Below are 16,522 nucleotides of genomic sequence, written 5' to 3'. Positions count from 1 at the left end.
GGGCTGGGTCTGCAGCCCCACCCTGGTGCATGGCCTGGCCCAGAGCCATCAGTGGGTGTGAGTGGTTGGTCCTGAATGCAGGACCCAGCCAGCCGTGGGTTAAAGTGGGAGCCCAGGGAGGGGCTGGGGCTCTGACTGCCTCCCCCGACTGATTTCTTACGGGCCAGGGCTGTCTTGAGCCTTATCTGATTAGGGTTAAGTTGACAAGCAAGCAGATGAAACACTGGCAAAGACTCCTGGGTTACTCAGGAACCCTGCCCTCTTTAAAAGTCCCACGGTTTTCCCCTGGCATCCAGAACCAAGCACTCTTCTCTCTTAGGCGCTGCTGCCATGAACACCTTCCTTCTCTCTGCATTGTGCCTCCTTATGAACACCTTCCTTCTCTCTGCACTGTGCCTCCTTGGGGCCTGGGCCGCCCTAGCAGGGGGAGTCACCGTGAAGGTAAATTCTCTGTCCCTACTGTGGCCCAGCTGGCTCTCTATGTCCAGGGCCCAGGGCCTGTCGCCTGATAGAGCACCCCTCTGGGGACAGAGTGGGGGGTATGTCTAAGGCTTAACTCTTCCCCAGGGACTCCCTTCTCAGTCCTTCCTCTTACACCTTCCTCTTCAAACTTGGAGAAAGAACATCAGGTAAAGAAAAGAGAAACAATTTGGGAAAGGCAGGTGATTAGCCAATTTACAGAGTGCCTGCCATGACCAGGTTCCTCCAGTATGTCACTGCGACGCCAGGATCACCGTGGCAAGAGGGATTATTAGTCTCATTTTTCAGAGGAGTCAAATAGAGCCTCAGAGAGATTCTGTAACTGGACATGGGCACATGGTTGGGAAGTGAAGGAGCTTGATTCAGTTCCAGACCTTCCTCCTCAGCCAAAGCCCTGGCCTGGGTCTCAGGAATCACCTGGACAGCCTGGAGGTCCTGACGGAAGGGTGTGCCCATCGGTGTGGATCCCAGCCGTAGGCCAGCCTGGTACTCATCGGGGGCCCCATTCTATCACAGCCAGGCCCCGGGAGGCCTTTTACTGCTTCTCAAACATCAGCCAGGCAGCAGGCTGGAGCCGGGGGCCAGGGCATCAGCCCACACTGCTCTCAGGCAAGGGTGAAGACACCTGGGGCACAGCCACGTGGATTCAGGATGCCTGAGCCTTGGTCCCAGCTCTGTGCCTCTCCCTAAAAATCAGTGGCTCCCACTAATAGGCACCTATTGTGTCCCTGCCGCTTCACATCTGTCTTCTCCATTCCTCATATAACAGGCAGACCCTAGGATCCCAGAGTGTAATGACCTGTCCATGGTCGCAGAGCAAAACCAGGATTCAAGCCCAGTGTCTGGATCTGAGCTCTGACCACCTCATATTGCCCCGCAGTGGAGCACCTGGCTCCCGTGTGCTGCAAACACTGTTTGAGTGCCACCGGGGCTGGAGAGGGGGCAGTCCTCGGGGAAGCGGCCAGGGGGCAGGCTGTAGCCTGGCCTCACACCCTGGACATGTCTCTCTCAGGATGGAGAGTTCTCCTTTTCTCTGGAGTCAGTGAAAAAGCTCAAGGACCTCCAGCAGCTCCAGGAGCCTAGGAGGCCTAGAAGTACTGGTGGATCGCTCGTTCCCATCCTCTGTAGCTCCCCGAGGTTTCCCGAAGAACTCAAGCCTCTCGGCAAGTACCCCAATGCCCAGGAGATCCTGGAGAGGCTCGGTGAGTAACCCCTCTCTGAAGGGAGGGGCCCAGGAATTCCCTGATTGGTGGCACTTGAAGGAGAGGTGTGTCCTGATTGGTGGGATTCCGAGGATGAGCTCTGCTCTGATTGGTGGATCTGTTAAGCCCTCTGCTGTGCGTCCTGGTTTGTCTGGTCTCAGCTGTAACACCTTTCTGGGCAGGCTTTCCGCCCTGATTGGCTGGCTTGCAGTACTTGTGTCCTGGTTTGGGGTGGAAAGCGCCGCTGGTCCGAGAGGACAGGCCTGGGTTTCTCCTGGGTGGAGGATGTTCAAACTCTGGCTCAAGGGAGGGCGGGAGCTTTGGGCAGAGGAAGCTGCTCTCACGGGGCCCCTTTTCTCCTGTCCAGAGGCCATCGCCGAGGATCCGAGCACGTGTGAGATCTGTGCCTACGCTGCCTGTGCTGGATGCTAGGACGGCGGGTGCTCGCTACCTTCTGTCCCTCCCCCGCAGGCCGCTCCCCCTCCCCGTAGCTCCACCTACCCAGAATGGAGGAGTGACGAGAGGGCAGCCTGGGGAGGCCCAGCCCTTTCCCGCATCCGAGCTGCGGTGCTTTCCAAGATCCACCCCCACCCGCGGCTCATAAACCAGATTCCAGAGTCCTCCTGGTGTTGCTTTCATTCCTTCTTTCATCCCACTTTATGGATGCCTACCCTGCCCTCGCCAGCTCAGGGTTTAATGTGCTAAGTGCAAGAACCCTGCTCTTCCTGCTAAGCCAGCATCGGTACTGCCCCCCACTCACAGACACCGAGGAGACTTGAATCAACGACCACCAATGGAGGAGGTGGAACTTCTGCTTTTCTTTCATGATCCCTAAGCCACATGTGAGCTCCTCTGCTGGTTTGGATGACCAAAACAAGCACTGAGGGGCTATGAGATCAGCCCCTGGCTGGAGAGTGTTCAAGGGGCCTCAGAATCTGGCCCCGTCCTGACCACTTCAGCACTGCCTCCTGCCCTCCCCCCAGGGCCCACACCCCAAGCCATAGTTCTCACTATGTCCTCTGCTCCCCTCACCCCTGCTCACCCCTGATCTCTTGGGAGATCCCTCCTCCCAGGGTTGCAGGGGTGCTTGATGAGATGGGTGGTGGGGTAGAATTATTTAATGCTCCTACTCTGGAGCCAAACTCTCTGGGTGTCAGTCCAGGCACTGCTTGTTACCAGCTGTGTGACTTTGGGCAGGTTACTTAGCTTGTTCTCTCCCCCACTTCATAGGGGTGAGTGAAGATTAAATGAGGTAATACAGGGGCTTCCCTGGTGGCACAGTGGTTGAGAAGCTGCCTGCTAATGCAGGGGACATGGGTTCGAGCCCTGGTCTGCAGCTGGGGCCTGGAGTCACCGGGAGATGGTAACATGATGGTTCAGAGTATAGACTCTGGCCCAGACTTCCTGGGAAGAAGCCTGCTTTGCCATTTTGCTGAGCCTGTGACCCTGGACTAATTAGTTCTCTCTGTACCTGGGTCTCCTCATTCGTAAAGGTAATACGAATAGTACCTGCTTCACTGAACTTTTGTGAGGACTCAGTGAGTTAATACCTACAAAGAGTTTAGAACAGTACCTAGGGTATAGCAAATGGTCAGTAGATGCTGGTATTATTAATATTCCTTAGGGCCACCAGGATGGAGAGAGTGAAGGAAGGCCTTCCATATGGAACTGGCCAGGCAGTCCCGGGGAGCCCAAGAAGGAGGGTCAAGGTGAACTCAGGCAGGCCCAGGGGCAAAATCAGCCCCGAAGGGGCACCACATGGTTCCTCCCTCCACCCCCCTGCCACCGCAGTCCCACCTGCAGGAGGGAGCCCCCCTGTCCTCCCCCCAGCGCCATCAGGAGCACAGAAGCTCTGACTCTGCAGCTGGGCCAGGACTTGAGCTCAGCTTGGGCGGTCAGATGGATCTGGGTGCTCTGTGGCTTCCCAGCCCTGTGATCATGGGTGACTCATCTCCACCCAGAGCCTCACTCCTTCGATATGAAATAGAGCAACTCCTCAGGCGAGGAAACCAGGAAAATGCCTGGCTCAGGAGTCCAACCCACCCAGCTTCCTAGGCAGCTCTGCCTATGGCTCCTGGGGATGAACAAATGCACGCCTGACTCTGTGTGTAGGTGGGGAATCTTTATTCAGCAGCAGGGCTGCCTCAGGGGCCAAACTCTCCTCCAACCGTGGGTCCAACTGCTTTGTGCCAGATCCAGCGGCTTGGACCCTGCAGGGCAGGGTGGGGAGCGGGGATGACTGTGGTGGCGGGGACCCCCAGAGCCTGGATGGGGGTGGGTGCTGTGAAGGCAGTGGGCTGGGGGGGGGGTGCATGGTGTCCAGGGTGGGCTCAGGGCACCCAGGCCATCTTAGCGGCAGCCAGTACAGGCAACATTCACACACAGCTCACAGTCGTCAGCAGCAATGGTCCCTGGGTAGAGGAGAAAACTGGTCAGCTGAACCTGAACCTGAAACATCTGTGGTCCAAGGAGCCACTGACCAGGCAGCCAGAGAAAGCCTGCTTCTGAGAGGATTTGAGGCAGGGGCCAGGATTTGAGGCAGGGGCCTGGCATCCTTCTCATAGATTAAGAGCAAGAAAGTTTAGAAGAAGTATGAGCAGCTTAGGCTCAAGTCCCAGGTTCTGTCCTCCTAGCAGTGCCTGGGCAAGTCACTTAAACTCTGTGCCTGAGTTTTCCTGCCTGCTCGACTATCAGCCTGACAGAGGGGTTGTGAGGAGAGCTTGCAGGCAAAGGGATTGACCCAGGGCCTGGCACTTAGTAGGTGCTCAATAAATACTAGCTACTAGAGATGATCATACTAAGTGAAGTAAGTCAGAGAAAGACAAATATCCTATGCTATCACTCATGTGGAATCTAATTTTTAAAAGTTACAAATAAACTTATTCACAAAACAGAAAGACTTAACAGATGTCAAAAACAAACTTGTGGTTACCAAATGGGAAGAGTGGAGGGGGAGGGATAAATCAGGAGCTTGGGATGAACATACACACACTACTATATATAAGATAGATAACCAACAAGAACCTACTGTATAGCACAGGGAACTCTACTCAATATTCTGTGATAACCTATATGAGAAAAGAATCTAAAAAAGAATGAATAGATGTGTATGTATAACTGAATCACTTGGCTGTACACCTGAAACTAACACAACATTGTAAATCAATGATACTCCAATAAAATCAAAAGAAAAAAAGAAAAAAAAATACTAACCAGTTGCCGCATTCTCCTGGCCAGCTGTTTCATCCCTCACATTTCAGCTTAGATGTCACCCCGTCTTGGAAACTTTTCAGATCCCGTTATGTAACAGGGAAGAGCCAAATCTGACTACATGTTGGATCTGTTGTTTCTTTACTTTATCCTTTTCTTTCCGCTGCTTTTGTTCACTAAAAGGGTACTGTCTATACATAATGGCCTGCCTTGGGGAACCCCGCCCCTTTGCCTGAATGTTAAACCAAAGTGCTATTGTTCAGGGAAGCATCCTGACCCTGTCCACCCTGGGGATGGCTGCAAGAAAGAAGAAATGAACACATCCCCTCCCAGAGGCTGGCCATTCCAAGGGACATTTGCAAAACTTATGGCCTTTTTACTTTACTTCCTCATCTCCTCCCCCTCTCTGTTCTATAAAAGAAACTGGCATCCAAACCCTGATAAGATGGTTTTTTGGAGACCTTAGTCTGCCGTCATCTCGGTCTGCTGGCTTTCCAAATAAAGTTGTATTCCATGCCTCAACACCTCGTCTCTGATTTATTGGCCTGTCGTGCGGTTGGACTCAGTAATACTTATGCCACTGTGGACGTGAGCCATCTCTCTCCCGTGTCCCCACTGTGCCTCCCCCATCATCCCACTGCATTGCAGTCATTTTTATGGGTCCGTTTCCTGTGTCCCCTTCCCCCCAATCTGTGTAGTCTTGGAGGTAGGCTGATCCAGGTTGCTGGGGACTGAAGGAGTTCCTGGCATGCCTGATTTCAGTGCCCCAACTGGGGAGGCCAGGGGCTTGAGTTTCTTGAATCTCCCTGTTCTCAGCCACTGGGTGTTTAACAGAAACCACATGAGGTAAAGGAGCTGGGGTGTGGGGAGGAGAGAGAATGAGGGGTAGGAGGCTTGCCAGGGGTCGGGGGACTCACTCAAGGCCTGGAAAAGGTTGTCCGCTTCCTCAGAGGCACAGATGGGCTGGAGGTCCAGTGGCAGGGCCGGGTGGTGGCACACGGAGGGCTGGGGGCTATGGGTTCTCAGGTCAGGGCTGGGCATCCATTTTCCCTCCAGGTCACTCAGCTTCTTCACCGATTCCAGCTGGACCTGGAAGCCTTGGTACTGGGGGAAGAGGGAGAGGAGATGGGAGGGCATCAAAACCTGAGCAGGAAGGGGGTGGGGCACTGCCAGGAAACCAGGGTTCCCCAGGCCCCGCAGAGCTTCCGTGTTCTCACGGAGTGGGAAAGTCAAGGTCACACTTGGAAGACTGCCTGCGTGGAAGGTGATGCCTGGCACTTCACACCCCTGTGTCACAGGCTAACTGGGAGATGAGGTCAAGTAGGGCCATGGAGCACGTTGGTTCAAGGCGTGGGCTTTGAAGGCCGGGGGACTTCGGTTCAAATCCCAGCTCTTCCTGACTGGCTGACCATCTCTTCCCCACTCTGAGCCTCATCTGACAAATGGAGATAATCAAACTCCACTGCTCTCTGGTGCCTGGTACCCAGGGCACCCTTGATAACTGCCTGATTGCCCTTGAACTGACATGGCAAAATGATGGCAATGCCTAGTCTAGCCAGCTGGGCTCCAAAGCCAAGGCTGCAGAGGGAAGCTGACACTGCTCCCCAGGATTCCCTTATTCCTTCCCAAGGAGGCCCCGCCCAGAGTCAGGAATGTGCCACCCAGGAGCCCAGCGGCCACCTGCCACCCCCACAGGCAGGCCCTGTTTCCAGAAGACTCCTAGTCTCACAGCTGCCCTGGAAGGAGACCCAGATTCCCTGCTGTCTTCTCTCTGGGCCTTTGCATATGCTGTGCCCTCTGTCTGGAGCAGTCGGTGACCTCTGTGCCTGGCTACCTCCTGCTCATCCTGCAATGTCAGCTCGAGTTACCAGCCAGGGCAACTTTTTCTGGTGACCCTCCGCCCCCTCCCCATACATGGGTGAATGCAGAGAGTTGTGGGAGCATAAAAGAAGTCTCCCTGCCCTCTGGGCTCTTCAAGGGCAGGGATCACGTCTTGCTCCACATCTGAACCCTGACTGAGAGGGGCATTTGAGGAGAGCAATGCTGAACGACCATAATTTATTGTTATTATCATCACCATCATAGCCACCATTGGCATCCCAGCTGCTCCCCCCCCCCCACCAGCTGTGTCCCTGGGCTGTTATTGGGTGTTGGGCTGAGCCCTGGGTCCTTAGCTATCCTCAGTGAATTGTCCAGCATTCCCTCTCCATCCCAGCCTCTCACCATGGGGACCTTCAGGACAAACCTGGATGTAGACTGACTGTGCGCCCTGCAGCAGTACCAGGAAAACCGCAGCAACCCCACACAGCAGCAGCCCTGACACTGCCCTGTGAGCCATCTCGTTCCCTCTGTGTCTCGCCACCATCCACCAGGCTCCCACCTGCTTCCCCAGCTGGCAGGTCTTTATAGGCCGGGTTCCAACTCCCTGGTCACTCATTAACTGGCCAGCCAGGGTGGGGTTGACAGCTGGCTGGCATCCTGACAAGCCCAGAGCCCATTCCCGGGAAAGGGGTTGGGGATGATAGAGGTAAGGAGGCCCAGAGCACACCGGAGCATGATGCAGTGTTAAACGCCTGCCCTGTGAACAAGACAGCGAGCAAGAGGGGTGAGAGGGAGGCCATTTCACAGACAGGGAAATTGAGGCTCCAGAGGTAAAGGGCCTTGTCCCAGGTGACAGAGCTAGTCGATAGCAGAGCAGGTCCTCAGGCATCTGACCCAGCTCAGACGAGGGTTCTTTCTCAGGTCAAAAGGGGCAGACAGACAGGTTGGTCCAGGGTAAGGTGGGCAGATACATGGCTGACCTCAGAGTTCTCCATGCCCTCAGACCCATGTCTCTCCCACTCCCCTCTCCCCAGTTCTATTTAAGGACCATCTTTCTGATCAGTCCCTGCCCAGGCCCTCAACCTGTCTCTGCCTGCCATTTCCCATGGTGAAGGGTACACTCAGGCCAGGTATTGTCCATCTCACCTGTCGGTACCTTTCAGAAGCCAATAGCCTACCCCAGTATGGAGGAAAGAGCACCTGCCTTGAAGACAGATTGACCTGGGTTCAAATCCTGATCCTGCTGCAGCTGTGTGATCTTGGCAAGTCACATTGACTGTGACTGAGCCTTAGTTTTCTCTTCCATCAAATGGGCATAATGAGAGAATCCACCACAAGAGGTTGCTGTGAGAGTGATGGGGCTGGGCCCGCCTGAGCTCGTCCTCGTCTGGGGGTAACTCATGCTGTCACAGGTCCCTTAATTTCACAGTTGTCATTCGGGGCAGCGCATGACCTATGACCTCCGTGATTGAAGTTTGGGTCAGGGAGAAGTGGGCAAAGTCTGCAAGGGCGTCATCACCACTTCCAGCCCAGGCAGCTGTCAACAGCGTCCATCCCAGGGCTCTGCTCTGCCAGGCACGGAGCCTGGCATGCAGTAGGTGCCCCGTGCATAACATTGAATTGAAGCCCAGATAGCCCATCTGGCTATTTCAGGACCACTCTCCAACCTGTGGCTAAAATCTGATGCCACTGTATTCCCTAAGGCTGATCCTCCTTGCTCGAGCCTAATCCCATCTTGTGGTTTTGCTGCTGCTTTCCACCTGCCTGAAATGCTCATCTCCTTCTTTCTTTCCCTGGGGGTGAAATGAAAAAAGCTTGAGTGAACTTTGGTATTTCCTTTGTCTTGCTTTGTATACGGACTTCGACCTTTACTCTTATGAGTATGAAGAATTTAATAGACTTTCTTACATTATTTCATATCTGTAAACTGAAATAACTGTCAGTAAGAGTAACTCTCTTTTCTCTAATATGCAGGTGCCATGCTATACTTTGGGCCTAATCCCGTTCAATCTGATGGGACAGTGTAATGACTGTCTTCATTTTACAGATGAAATTCATTTTACAGGCCCAACAAGTTCACACCCTGTGTGAGCAGCAGGTTTTCTCTCTGGAATTCTTGCCTCTGCTCAGCTTATGGTAGAAGGAACACAGGCCTTGGATGTAAGGAGATCTGGGTTCAAACCCAGACTCCAGCACTTCTCACCTGTGTGACCTTGTGTGGCTCCTCCAAGCCTCCATTTCTTCATCAGTAAGTGGAGGAAATAATGGACAACTTCACAGTGGCTATTGTGAGCAAAAACTGGACAGTCCCATCCCAAAAGAGCCTTTCCCCAGCACGTGCCTGGCCTGTGGGGGCCATGTCGTGAGTGGTGGTTTCCCTGCCTCTCCTTCCCCATGCAGCCCTCCCTGACAGGCCCCATCTCTGAACCTGCACATGGGACACTTCTGATCTTCGAATCCCCAGTCCTTGCTCTCTCCACCAGGCAAGCTCAGCCCCACTGGCAGACACCAAGAGGCAAGGAACAAGCCTGTAGGTTTGGAGGCCGCGGTAGCCATGGTCTTCCCTTCTCTGTCTTTCAGCTCTGCCAGCCAGGGCCCATCGTGTGTCACTCTCTCCCTGGGAACAAGGTGTGACTTCCCTGTCTGCCTAATCTGACTCAGATTCATATCTCAGTGCTGCTCTTTCTAATCTCTTCCCCAATGACCCACCATCCATCACGCCACAGAGGCACAGACACAAGCCCTCGCCGCTGCCCCCGTTCAGCCAGTGTGTGTTGACGTTTCTCAGGGCGCTGCCTTCTTGAGGGACATGGGAAGTGACTGTCATGCCAGCCTCGACTCTGGTCTCTGTGTGGAAACCTCGAACACGGAGGAGAGTGGGTGGCAGTTTGCCTCTGTGTGTATTTGGGCCGCTCCTCTCTCCGCACTGGACTCCCTGCCCAGTGCCCACTGCCACGGTACCTCCCTGCCCCTAAACTGACCATTTCCCAGCAGCATTTGTCACACCTGACCACTCCATCTTTCTTGGAATAAAACACCTTCTCCACTTGGCTTCTGGGACACACGCTCTTCAGATTTTCTGCCAATTTCATTGGCCCATCTTCTCGGTTTCCTTTGTTGTTTTTTTCTTCTCTTCTTGACCTCTAGAGCTTAGAATGCCCCAGGGGCTCCAGGGCTCAGTCCTTGGACCACTTTCCTCTGTCTATAGTCACCCCCTTGGAGATCTTATCCAGTCTCAAGGACTTTAGTGCCATCGGTACCCTGTTCACTCCCTAGCCTGATCTCTCCCCTCAGCTCCAAACTCATTTATCAACCTCTTCAGCATCTCCCAGAACAGGTGAGGGTACAACCATTCACTCAGTTGCTCAGGCCAAAACTCTGGGGGGTCATCCTGATGCCTCCCTTTGTTTTGATTTCCAAATTCAATTCATTAGCAAATCCAGTTGGCTCTACCTTCAAAATATGTCTGGACTCCAACCATGTCTCATCATCTCCATTGCCACCGCCAAGGTCCAAGCCATCACCACGCATCATTGGTGTCGTGGATTCTGGCAACACCCTTGTATTAGTCAGGATTCTCCAGAGAAACAGAACCAATCCTTTTATATATTTATATATATTCTATCTGTCTATCTATCTTCTATCTCTGTCTAGATTTATTATTTTATTAAATTTAATTGATTAATTATTTTAAAAATTTTTATTGGAGTAAAGTTGATTTACAATTCTGTGTTAGTTTCAGTTGTACAGCGAAGTGAATCAGTTATACATATACATATATGCACTCTTTTTTAGATTCTTTTCCCATATAGATCACTCCCGAGTGTTGAGAGGAGTTCCCTGGGCTGTACAGTAGGTCCTTATTAGTTATCGATTTTATACACAGTAGTGTGTCTGTGTTAATCCCAATCTTCCAATTTATCCCTCCTGCCCCCTTACACCCCTGGTAACCATAAGTTTGTTTTCTACATCTGTAACTCTATTTCTGTTTTGTAGATAAGTTGTCTAGATTTATTTTAAAAGATTGGCTCATTCAATTGTTGGAGGTGGCAAGCTTGAAATCTGTAAGGCAGGTTTGCAGGCTGGAAATTCAGATGCAGTCTTGAGTCTGACTTTTGCAGGACAAGCCAGCAGGTGGGAAACTCAGGCAGGGTTTCCATGTTGCAACCTTGAGGCAAAATTCCTTCTTCTTCCTCGGGAAACCTCAGTCTTTCTAAGGCCTTCAGCTGATTGAATGAAGCCCACATACCTTATTCACTTAAACTCTACTGATTGTAAACATTAATCACGTCTGAAAAAGTATCTTCACAACAACATCTAGACTGCTGGTTGACCAAACAGCTGGGCACCACAGCCTGGCCAAGAGAGGTCTCCAAGCAGATCTCTCTGTATCCACTCTTGCCTGTCTTCAGGCCTCCAGGCGGCAGCCAGAGTGAGCCCGTTAAAATTTAAGTCAGACCATGTCTCTCCTCTGCTCAAACCCACTAATGGCTTCCCACTTTACTCAGGGTAAAATTCAAAGGCTTCTACTGGCCTTCCAGGTCCCTCTGGCTCCCCTTCACATCTCTGAGCTCATCTCTAAAACCCTCTGGGTTCCAGCTACACCAACTTCCTTGCTGTCACCCAAACTTGCCGAAAGTTGTTTACCTCGGGACTCTGCTCTTTACCCACGCACTTATATAACTCACCCCATCACTTCTTCCAGGTCTCTGCTCAAATGCCACTTCCCCAAAGAGATCTTGCCCGACCATCCTACCTCAGAAGGCTTCCTCATCACTCCTGGTTCCCTTAACCTGCTTTCTTGGAGCACCTGTCATATACACACATTTCACTTCTTGCATTTCTCTCACTACTAGAATGCAAGGAATTGGTCTATATGGTTCTTCCCAAACAATATATGGCACATAATTGGTGCTTAATAAATACCTGATGAGTTGAATGAATGAATATGAGTCAAATGTTAACTCCACCAACCACGAGATGTTTGGTCTTGGAAAATGTCCTACTTCTCTGAGCCTCATTCATCTTGTTTAGCATCTTCCTGCCATAAGTAAGGGGCCTGGTGACTGTTCAAAAAATGTGAAGACATTTGTGAACTAGTGTTCCTAGTTGTGAAATCACGTGTTTATCAAGAAACAAAATCTTTTTTTGTGTCATATGTGCATAGCAAACTCTAGGGTATATAATAATTTAATTCACACATATTTATTGACGGCCTATTATGTTCCAAGCACCATTCTAGGCACAAGGGATACAGCAACCAACAAGATAGACAAAACCACTGCCCACAGAGCAGTGCTGGTGGCTTGGAAATAGTGGGTGGGGGGTGTGTCAGAATACGGATGTTGAGAAGAAGTTGGATTCTAGACATTCGTTGAAGTCAGAGCCCACAAGATTCTCTGTTCCCTTGGATGTGGAGGGTAAATGGGGAGGAGTCAAGGACAACTCAACGTTGTTCCACGTCAGATGGGGCTGCCACTTACCGAGATGGGAAGCAGGGATGAGCAAGTCAGGTGAGGGTCTGGAGAGTTCAGTTTGGTCATGTTGAGTTTGAGATGTCTGCTTGACCTCTGAGTAGAGATATAGTATGGGCCACAGATATACACGTGTGGTCATCAAGGAGGATCTGATACTTAGAGTCTTAAAATTGGATTGAGAGAGTGACTGGTTGGAGAAGAGGCCAGTCCCAGGGCCGAGCTGTAACAGGGCCCTGCAGTATTTGGAGGTAAAGTAGAGCAGGAGGAACCAGCAAAGCCGATGGCGAAGGAGCAGTAGATGGGGCCCCAGAAGAGGGTTGTGTCTTCAAAGCCAAACGAAAAAAGTGTTTCAGGAACAACAGCATGCTCCCTGGGGTCAAATGCTGGGTTAGCTCTGGTAAAGTGAAGACAGAACTGCCCCTGGATTTAGCTACATGGAAGTGGCTGGTGACCCTGAGAGGATCAATTTCAGGAAAGTAGTACATGTAAAACTGATTGGAGTGAGATCAAAAGAGAAGAGGAGGACAGGAAATAGACACAGTGAGAATGGAGGTCTGGCTCTAGAGCTAGAGAGCTTGACTTTCACTTTGAATTAGAGGGTAAAATGGAGAGATGACAAATTTAAAGAAAAATCGGTGTATTGGGTTGAACACATAAGCAGAGTCAATCCAGAAGACCCTGTATGGGGAGTTGTATAAACCAAAGCGTGGTGGTTTTCCAGCAGCTTCCCTAATGAAATTTTGGCCATTCCCTGAAGAAGTGGGTGACCTAGTGAATGGTTCTATTTTTGCTATGGCCAATGGGAGACTCAGAACCAAATTTGTACCCCAATATAAGTAACTACACTGAATCTCATTCAACCTATGACTTCCCTTATGACTCATTTCCCCAGTCTACCCATATTGTACTGATCTTGACACACACACACACACACACACACACACACAGCCCTTTCAGGTTTGTTTGTGTTCTCCCCAGCTCCAATTGTCTTTATGGACTGGGGTTTGGGTAAAGTGTTTAAACACAAATAAATGGATCAGGGCTGTCCCCTGGTGTCAGGCAGGGAGCACTGCAGGCAGAGAAAGCCAAGCTGCCCTTGTCCTTAAGGCATCCTTCTCTGAGCCACCCCTTGAGAGTTAATGGATGAGGAGACACATACTCTCTGCTTTGAGGGGCAGTGGAAAGCCTCTGTCCCCATGTCTCCTCCCAGGGGTGGAGGGTCCTGCCAATGTGACTGCTACAGTCTCCATAAGGGGAAGCGCATGAGGTTGTTAGGGAAAAGCCCCTGCTTGCTGGCTGGTGTCTGAGTCCTGTGGTCTCCAGAGAGTGGATGCTGAAGTAAACAAGAAGACTGCAGTGGGGAGGGGAGGGAGGAGAAAGTGCAGGCCACAGGTGGGACATGGCACTGAAACTGGGGCTTGGGAGAGGCTAAGCGGAAGCCCGAGGCAGCGGGGAGCCACAGCAAGGGTGGGACACCTGGGCCTCCAAGGGTCTGGTGTTGCCTGAGCTGTGCTGCTCTCTTGGGAAGAGATGGCGTGCCTCTGACCTTGGCTTTTGTCGGTGTGTTTCTGCCTTCCTCCCCCTGTGGTCAAAGGTGTGTGAGCACGTGTGTGCATGCCTGCCTCCTGTGAGTACGTGTATATATGTGTGCACTTTGTGTCTATAGGTGAGTGTGTGTGTGCACATGTGTGGTAGGTGAGTGCGTGTGTGTATGTGTGCATGCGTGTGTGAGAGCATGTGAACACGGGTTGGCTGTCTGCGTCTGTGTGGGCATCTGCACATGTGAGTGTGGGTGGTGTGTGAATAGTATGTGTAATAGTATGTGTAAGCGTGTGTAGGCATGTGCGTGTGAGCGTGTGTGTGTTTATGTCTGCATGAGTGTGTAAGTGTGGGAGTGCGAGTGTGTGCCAGGTGCTGGAAGGGAGGCCTCTGTCTCCTGGTTGTGGACAGGGGCCGGGTGGCCGTCAGGGTCCCTTTGAAGCAGGACTGGGCCCGGGCGCGGGGGCTCAGGGCTGGGAGGGTGGAGGCTGGGCCTGGGGGAACAGCCTTAGCGCAGCTGCCTGGAAGCCGGGGGATTAACGGAGGACCTGGGAAGGCGTCCAGCCCAGGGCAGCCTGATCCAAATATTCTCGCTTCTTCAACTCCCCCAGCACCCTCCAGCAGCCGCCCGGATGCTGTGGTTTTGGAGTCAGGCAGAGCAGAGGTCACACTGCTGTGGGCTCTCGAGCTAATCATTCCCTTCACTGAGTGTCAGTTCTCTCGATGGTGACATGGAAACAGCACACTGTGGCGGCGGAAGGGGGGTGACGAGGGCACAGCAATGCCAGCGAGTGTTCACTGGGGACTGATGATGAGCCAGCCCTGGTCTAAGGGTTTTACAAGCACAAGCACATGGCTTCCTCACGTCCCCCTCGGTGGTAGAAAGTGTTCCTTTTCCAGAGAACACCGGGGCAAGGAAGGTTTTCTAACTCTCCTGAGGACACATAGCTTGTAAGTGACAGAACTCCTGAGCTGGTGTCATAAGCACTATACACCTGGCCTGTATGAGCCGTAAGTGGATATAAGGCAGTCCTTGCCGTGCTGGGCACTTCGTAGACCCTCAGTAGCTGTCCCCTCGTCCCCTCTACCCCCTGTCCCTCCTAGGAGTTAAAGGCAACAGTCGAGGGACAGGGTGAGTCCTCTTCACATCCCCCATGAATGCTCAGAAGTTCTGGGAGCCCTGGAATTTGCCAAAGAAATGACCTGGATGTTGGTTCATGTATCCCTACCCCTGGCAATGTGACAGAAGCAACAACATACTGCTATAGATGCACATACATAATGGTTAGATGCAGTCCTTCATTCGGCCAACATTTATTGAGCTTCAGTTCTTTGCTGGGCACCAGGGCTCAGAAATGGATAAGACAGTCCTTGCCTTCAAAGGGCTCATGGTCCATGAGGACAGGTGAGGTCAATGCCGTGTGACAGACATGGGGTGTGGGGAAGCTCAGGAGGTGCCAGGAACCCCGAGGAGGCCCCACCAGCCTCCAGCGCGGAAGCGGGGGCCCTTCCAGCCGTTTGCTTACATCTCATGCCCAGGATGCTCCTGCAGCCCTCTCCCATGTCCTGCACCAGCACGCTTCTTCCAGGAAGCCAGGCCAGACCACAGTCCTTCCTCTTCTTGGGAACTTCCGCAGCCCTTATGCCCCCTCCATGGAACCCAGCCCCTGCTACCTTAATTGTTTCCGGTTTGGGTGCAAGTGACCCGTTTCCACAGTTAGGCTGCATCCCCTCCAGGACACAGCCTCCTTCTCACATTCCTGAGAGATCCCAGTGCCCAGGTGGTCCCACACAAGCCCAGGACACACCATCTTTACTGATGCTCCAGTTGGGGGTTCTTTGTTTGCAGCCCATGGGCTGAGCTGCTAAGGAAATCCTAACTGCTGAGTCAGGGACCCCCGCTTTGCCAAGCAGGATTGAGTTTCATTAAGTGGGGATGAAATACAAATTCCCCACAGCATTCATGGGATTGATGTCCAAGGTGCAGCTGCCATTTATGTTTTGAAATTTGCAGTTGGGGATCATTGTGAAACTTGATTGCTCTGTCTTGGGGACTTCTTAAAGTCCAACTCCCACAATAAGGCCAATCAGACTCAACCATCAAATGTCAAATAGGAGCTAATGAACCATTCACAGGCTGGGGAGAGAAATCAGGCAATCTCTTATTTCAGGATTATCCCTTCCAAATATTGAATCTGAACTGTAAGCAGAATTTGCTATAATTGTGTCCTCCTCCTCACGGGTGTGGAGGATCATTGGCATTCGCTTCGTGTCTCGGCTTTCCAGAGAGAGGCTTGACAAGCCAACCCGCCGCTTTCTAGAGGCACGTGCTCCTGGGGTACCGTTCGACAGGGAGCGGGCAGGGGGTGCTGGGAGTCCTCCTGCCCCCCTGGCTGAGTTGGTTGAGCTTGATGTTGGCTGGGTGTCCCAAGTGCCTGTGTGGCAGCCTCTTTGTGGGAGAGGGTGGTCAGCATCGAAGGAGGGGGACGCACTCACATAAGCTCCACTGGAAGCCCGGGTGTGGCTTCAGGAGGGTCACGGAGCCCAAGGACAAAGGAATGTGTCTGGTCTCTACTCCTTAATCTGTTGCATTGGGATCTGCAAAGGCTAGCACCTCAGCTGCCACCCTGTCGGCTGATGCCCAAGTACATATGCTGTTCTCTGGTGTCCCTTTGAAACATCTGGCTGAGTGAGTTGGGTTATAATAGAGGGTTTGCCATCACTTCTACCTGGAGCAGCACTATGATGCAGGAGGTGTTTACTCTCCTCTTGCTTCCTTTAGGAATAGAGGGT

At 52.2% G+C, this 16,522-nt stretch overlaps 2 protein-coding genes across 2 annotated transcripts; one reads left to right on the top strand and one right to left on the bottom strand.

Annotated features, from left to right (window-relative positions):
* Window positions 1-366: 366 nt before the first annotated feature.
* Window positions 367-2,114, top strand: GUCA2A (guanylate cyclase activator 2A; the record flags this gene model as incomplete). Its single annotated transcript, XM_082614351.1, has 3 exons — window positions 367-441; window positions 1,493-1,682; window positions 2,050-2,114. 3 exons carry the CDS (start codon window positions 367-369, stop codon window positions 2,112-2,114), a joined length of 330 nt encoding a protein of 109 aa, XP_082470477.1.
* A 1,917-nt stretch (window positions 2,115-4,031) lies between these two features.
* GUCA2B (guanylate cyclase activator 2B) lies at window positions 4,032-7,230 on the bottom strand (the record flags this gene model as incomplete). Its single annotated transcript, XM_082612128.1, has 3 exons — window positions 4,032-4,093; window positions 5,810-5,996; window positions 7,138-7,230. 3 exons carry the CDS (start codon window positions 7,228-7,230, stop codon window positions 4,032-4,034), a joined length of 342 nt encoding a protein of 113 aa, XP_082468254.1.
* Window positions 7,231-16,522: the final 9,292 nt, after the last annotated feature.

Source organism: Mesoplodon mirus (genome assembly GCF_964341445.2).
Source record: "Mesoplodon mirus genome assembly, chromosome: 3".
In the NCBI taxonomy this organism is placed as follows: Eukaryota; Metazoa; Chordata; class Mammalia; order Artiodactyla; family Ziphiidae; genus Mesoplodon; species Mesoplodon mirus.
The sequence above is the reverse complement of the archived record's forward strand: the minus strand, read 5'-3'. Positions and strand labels throughout refer to the sequence as shown.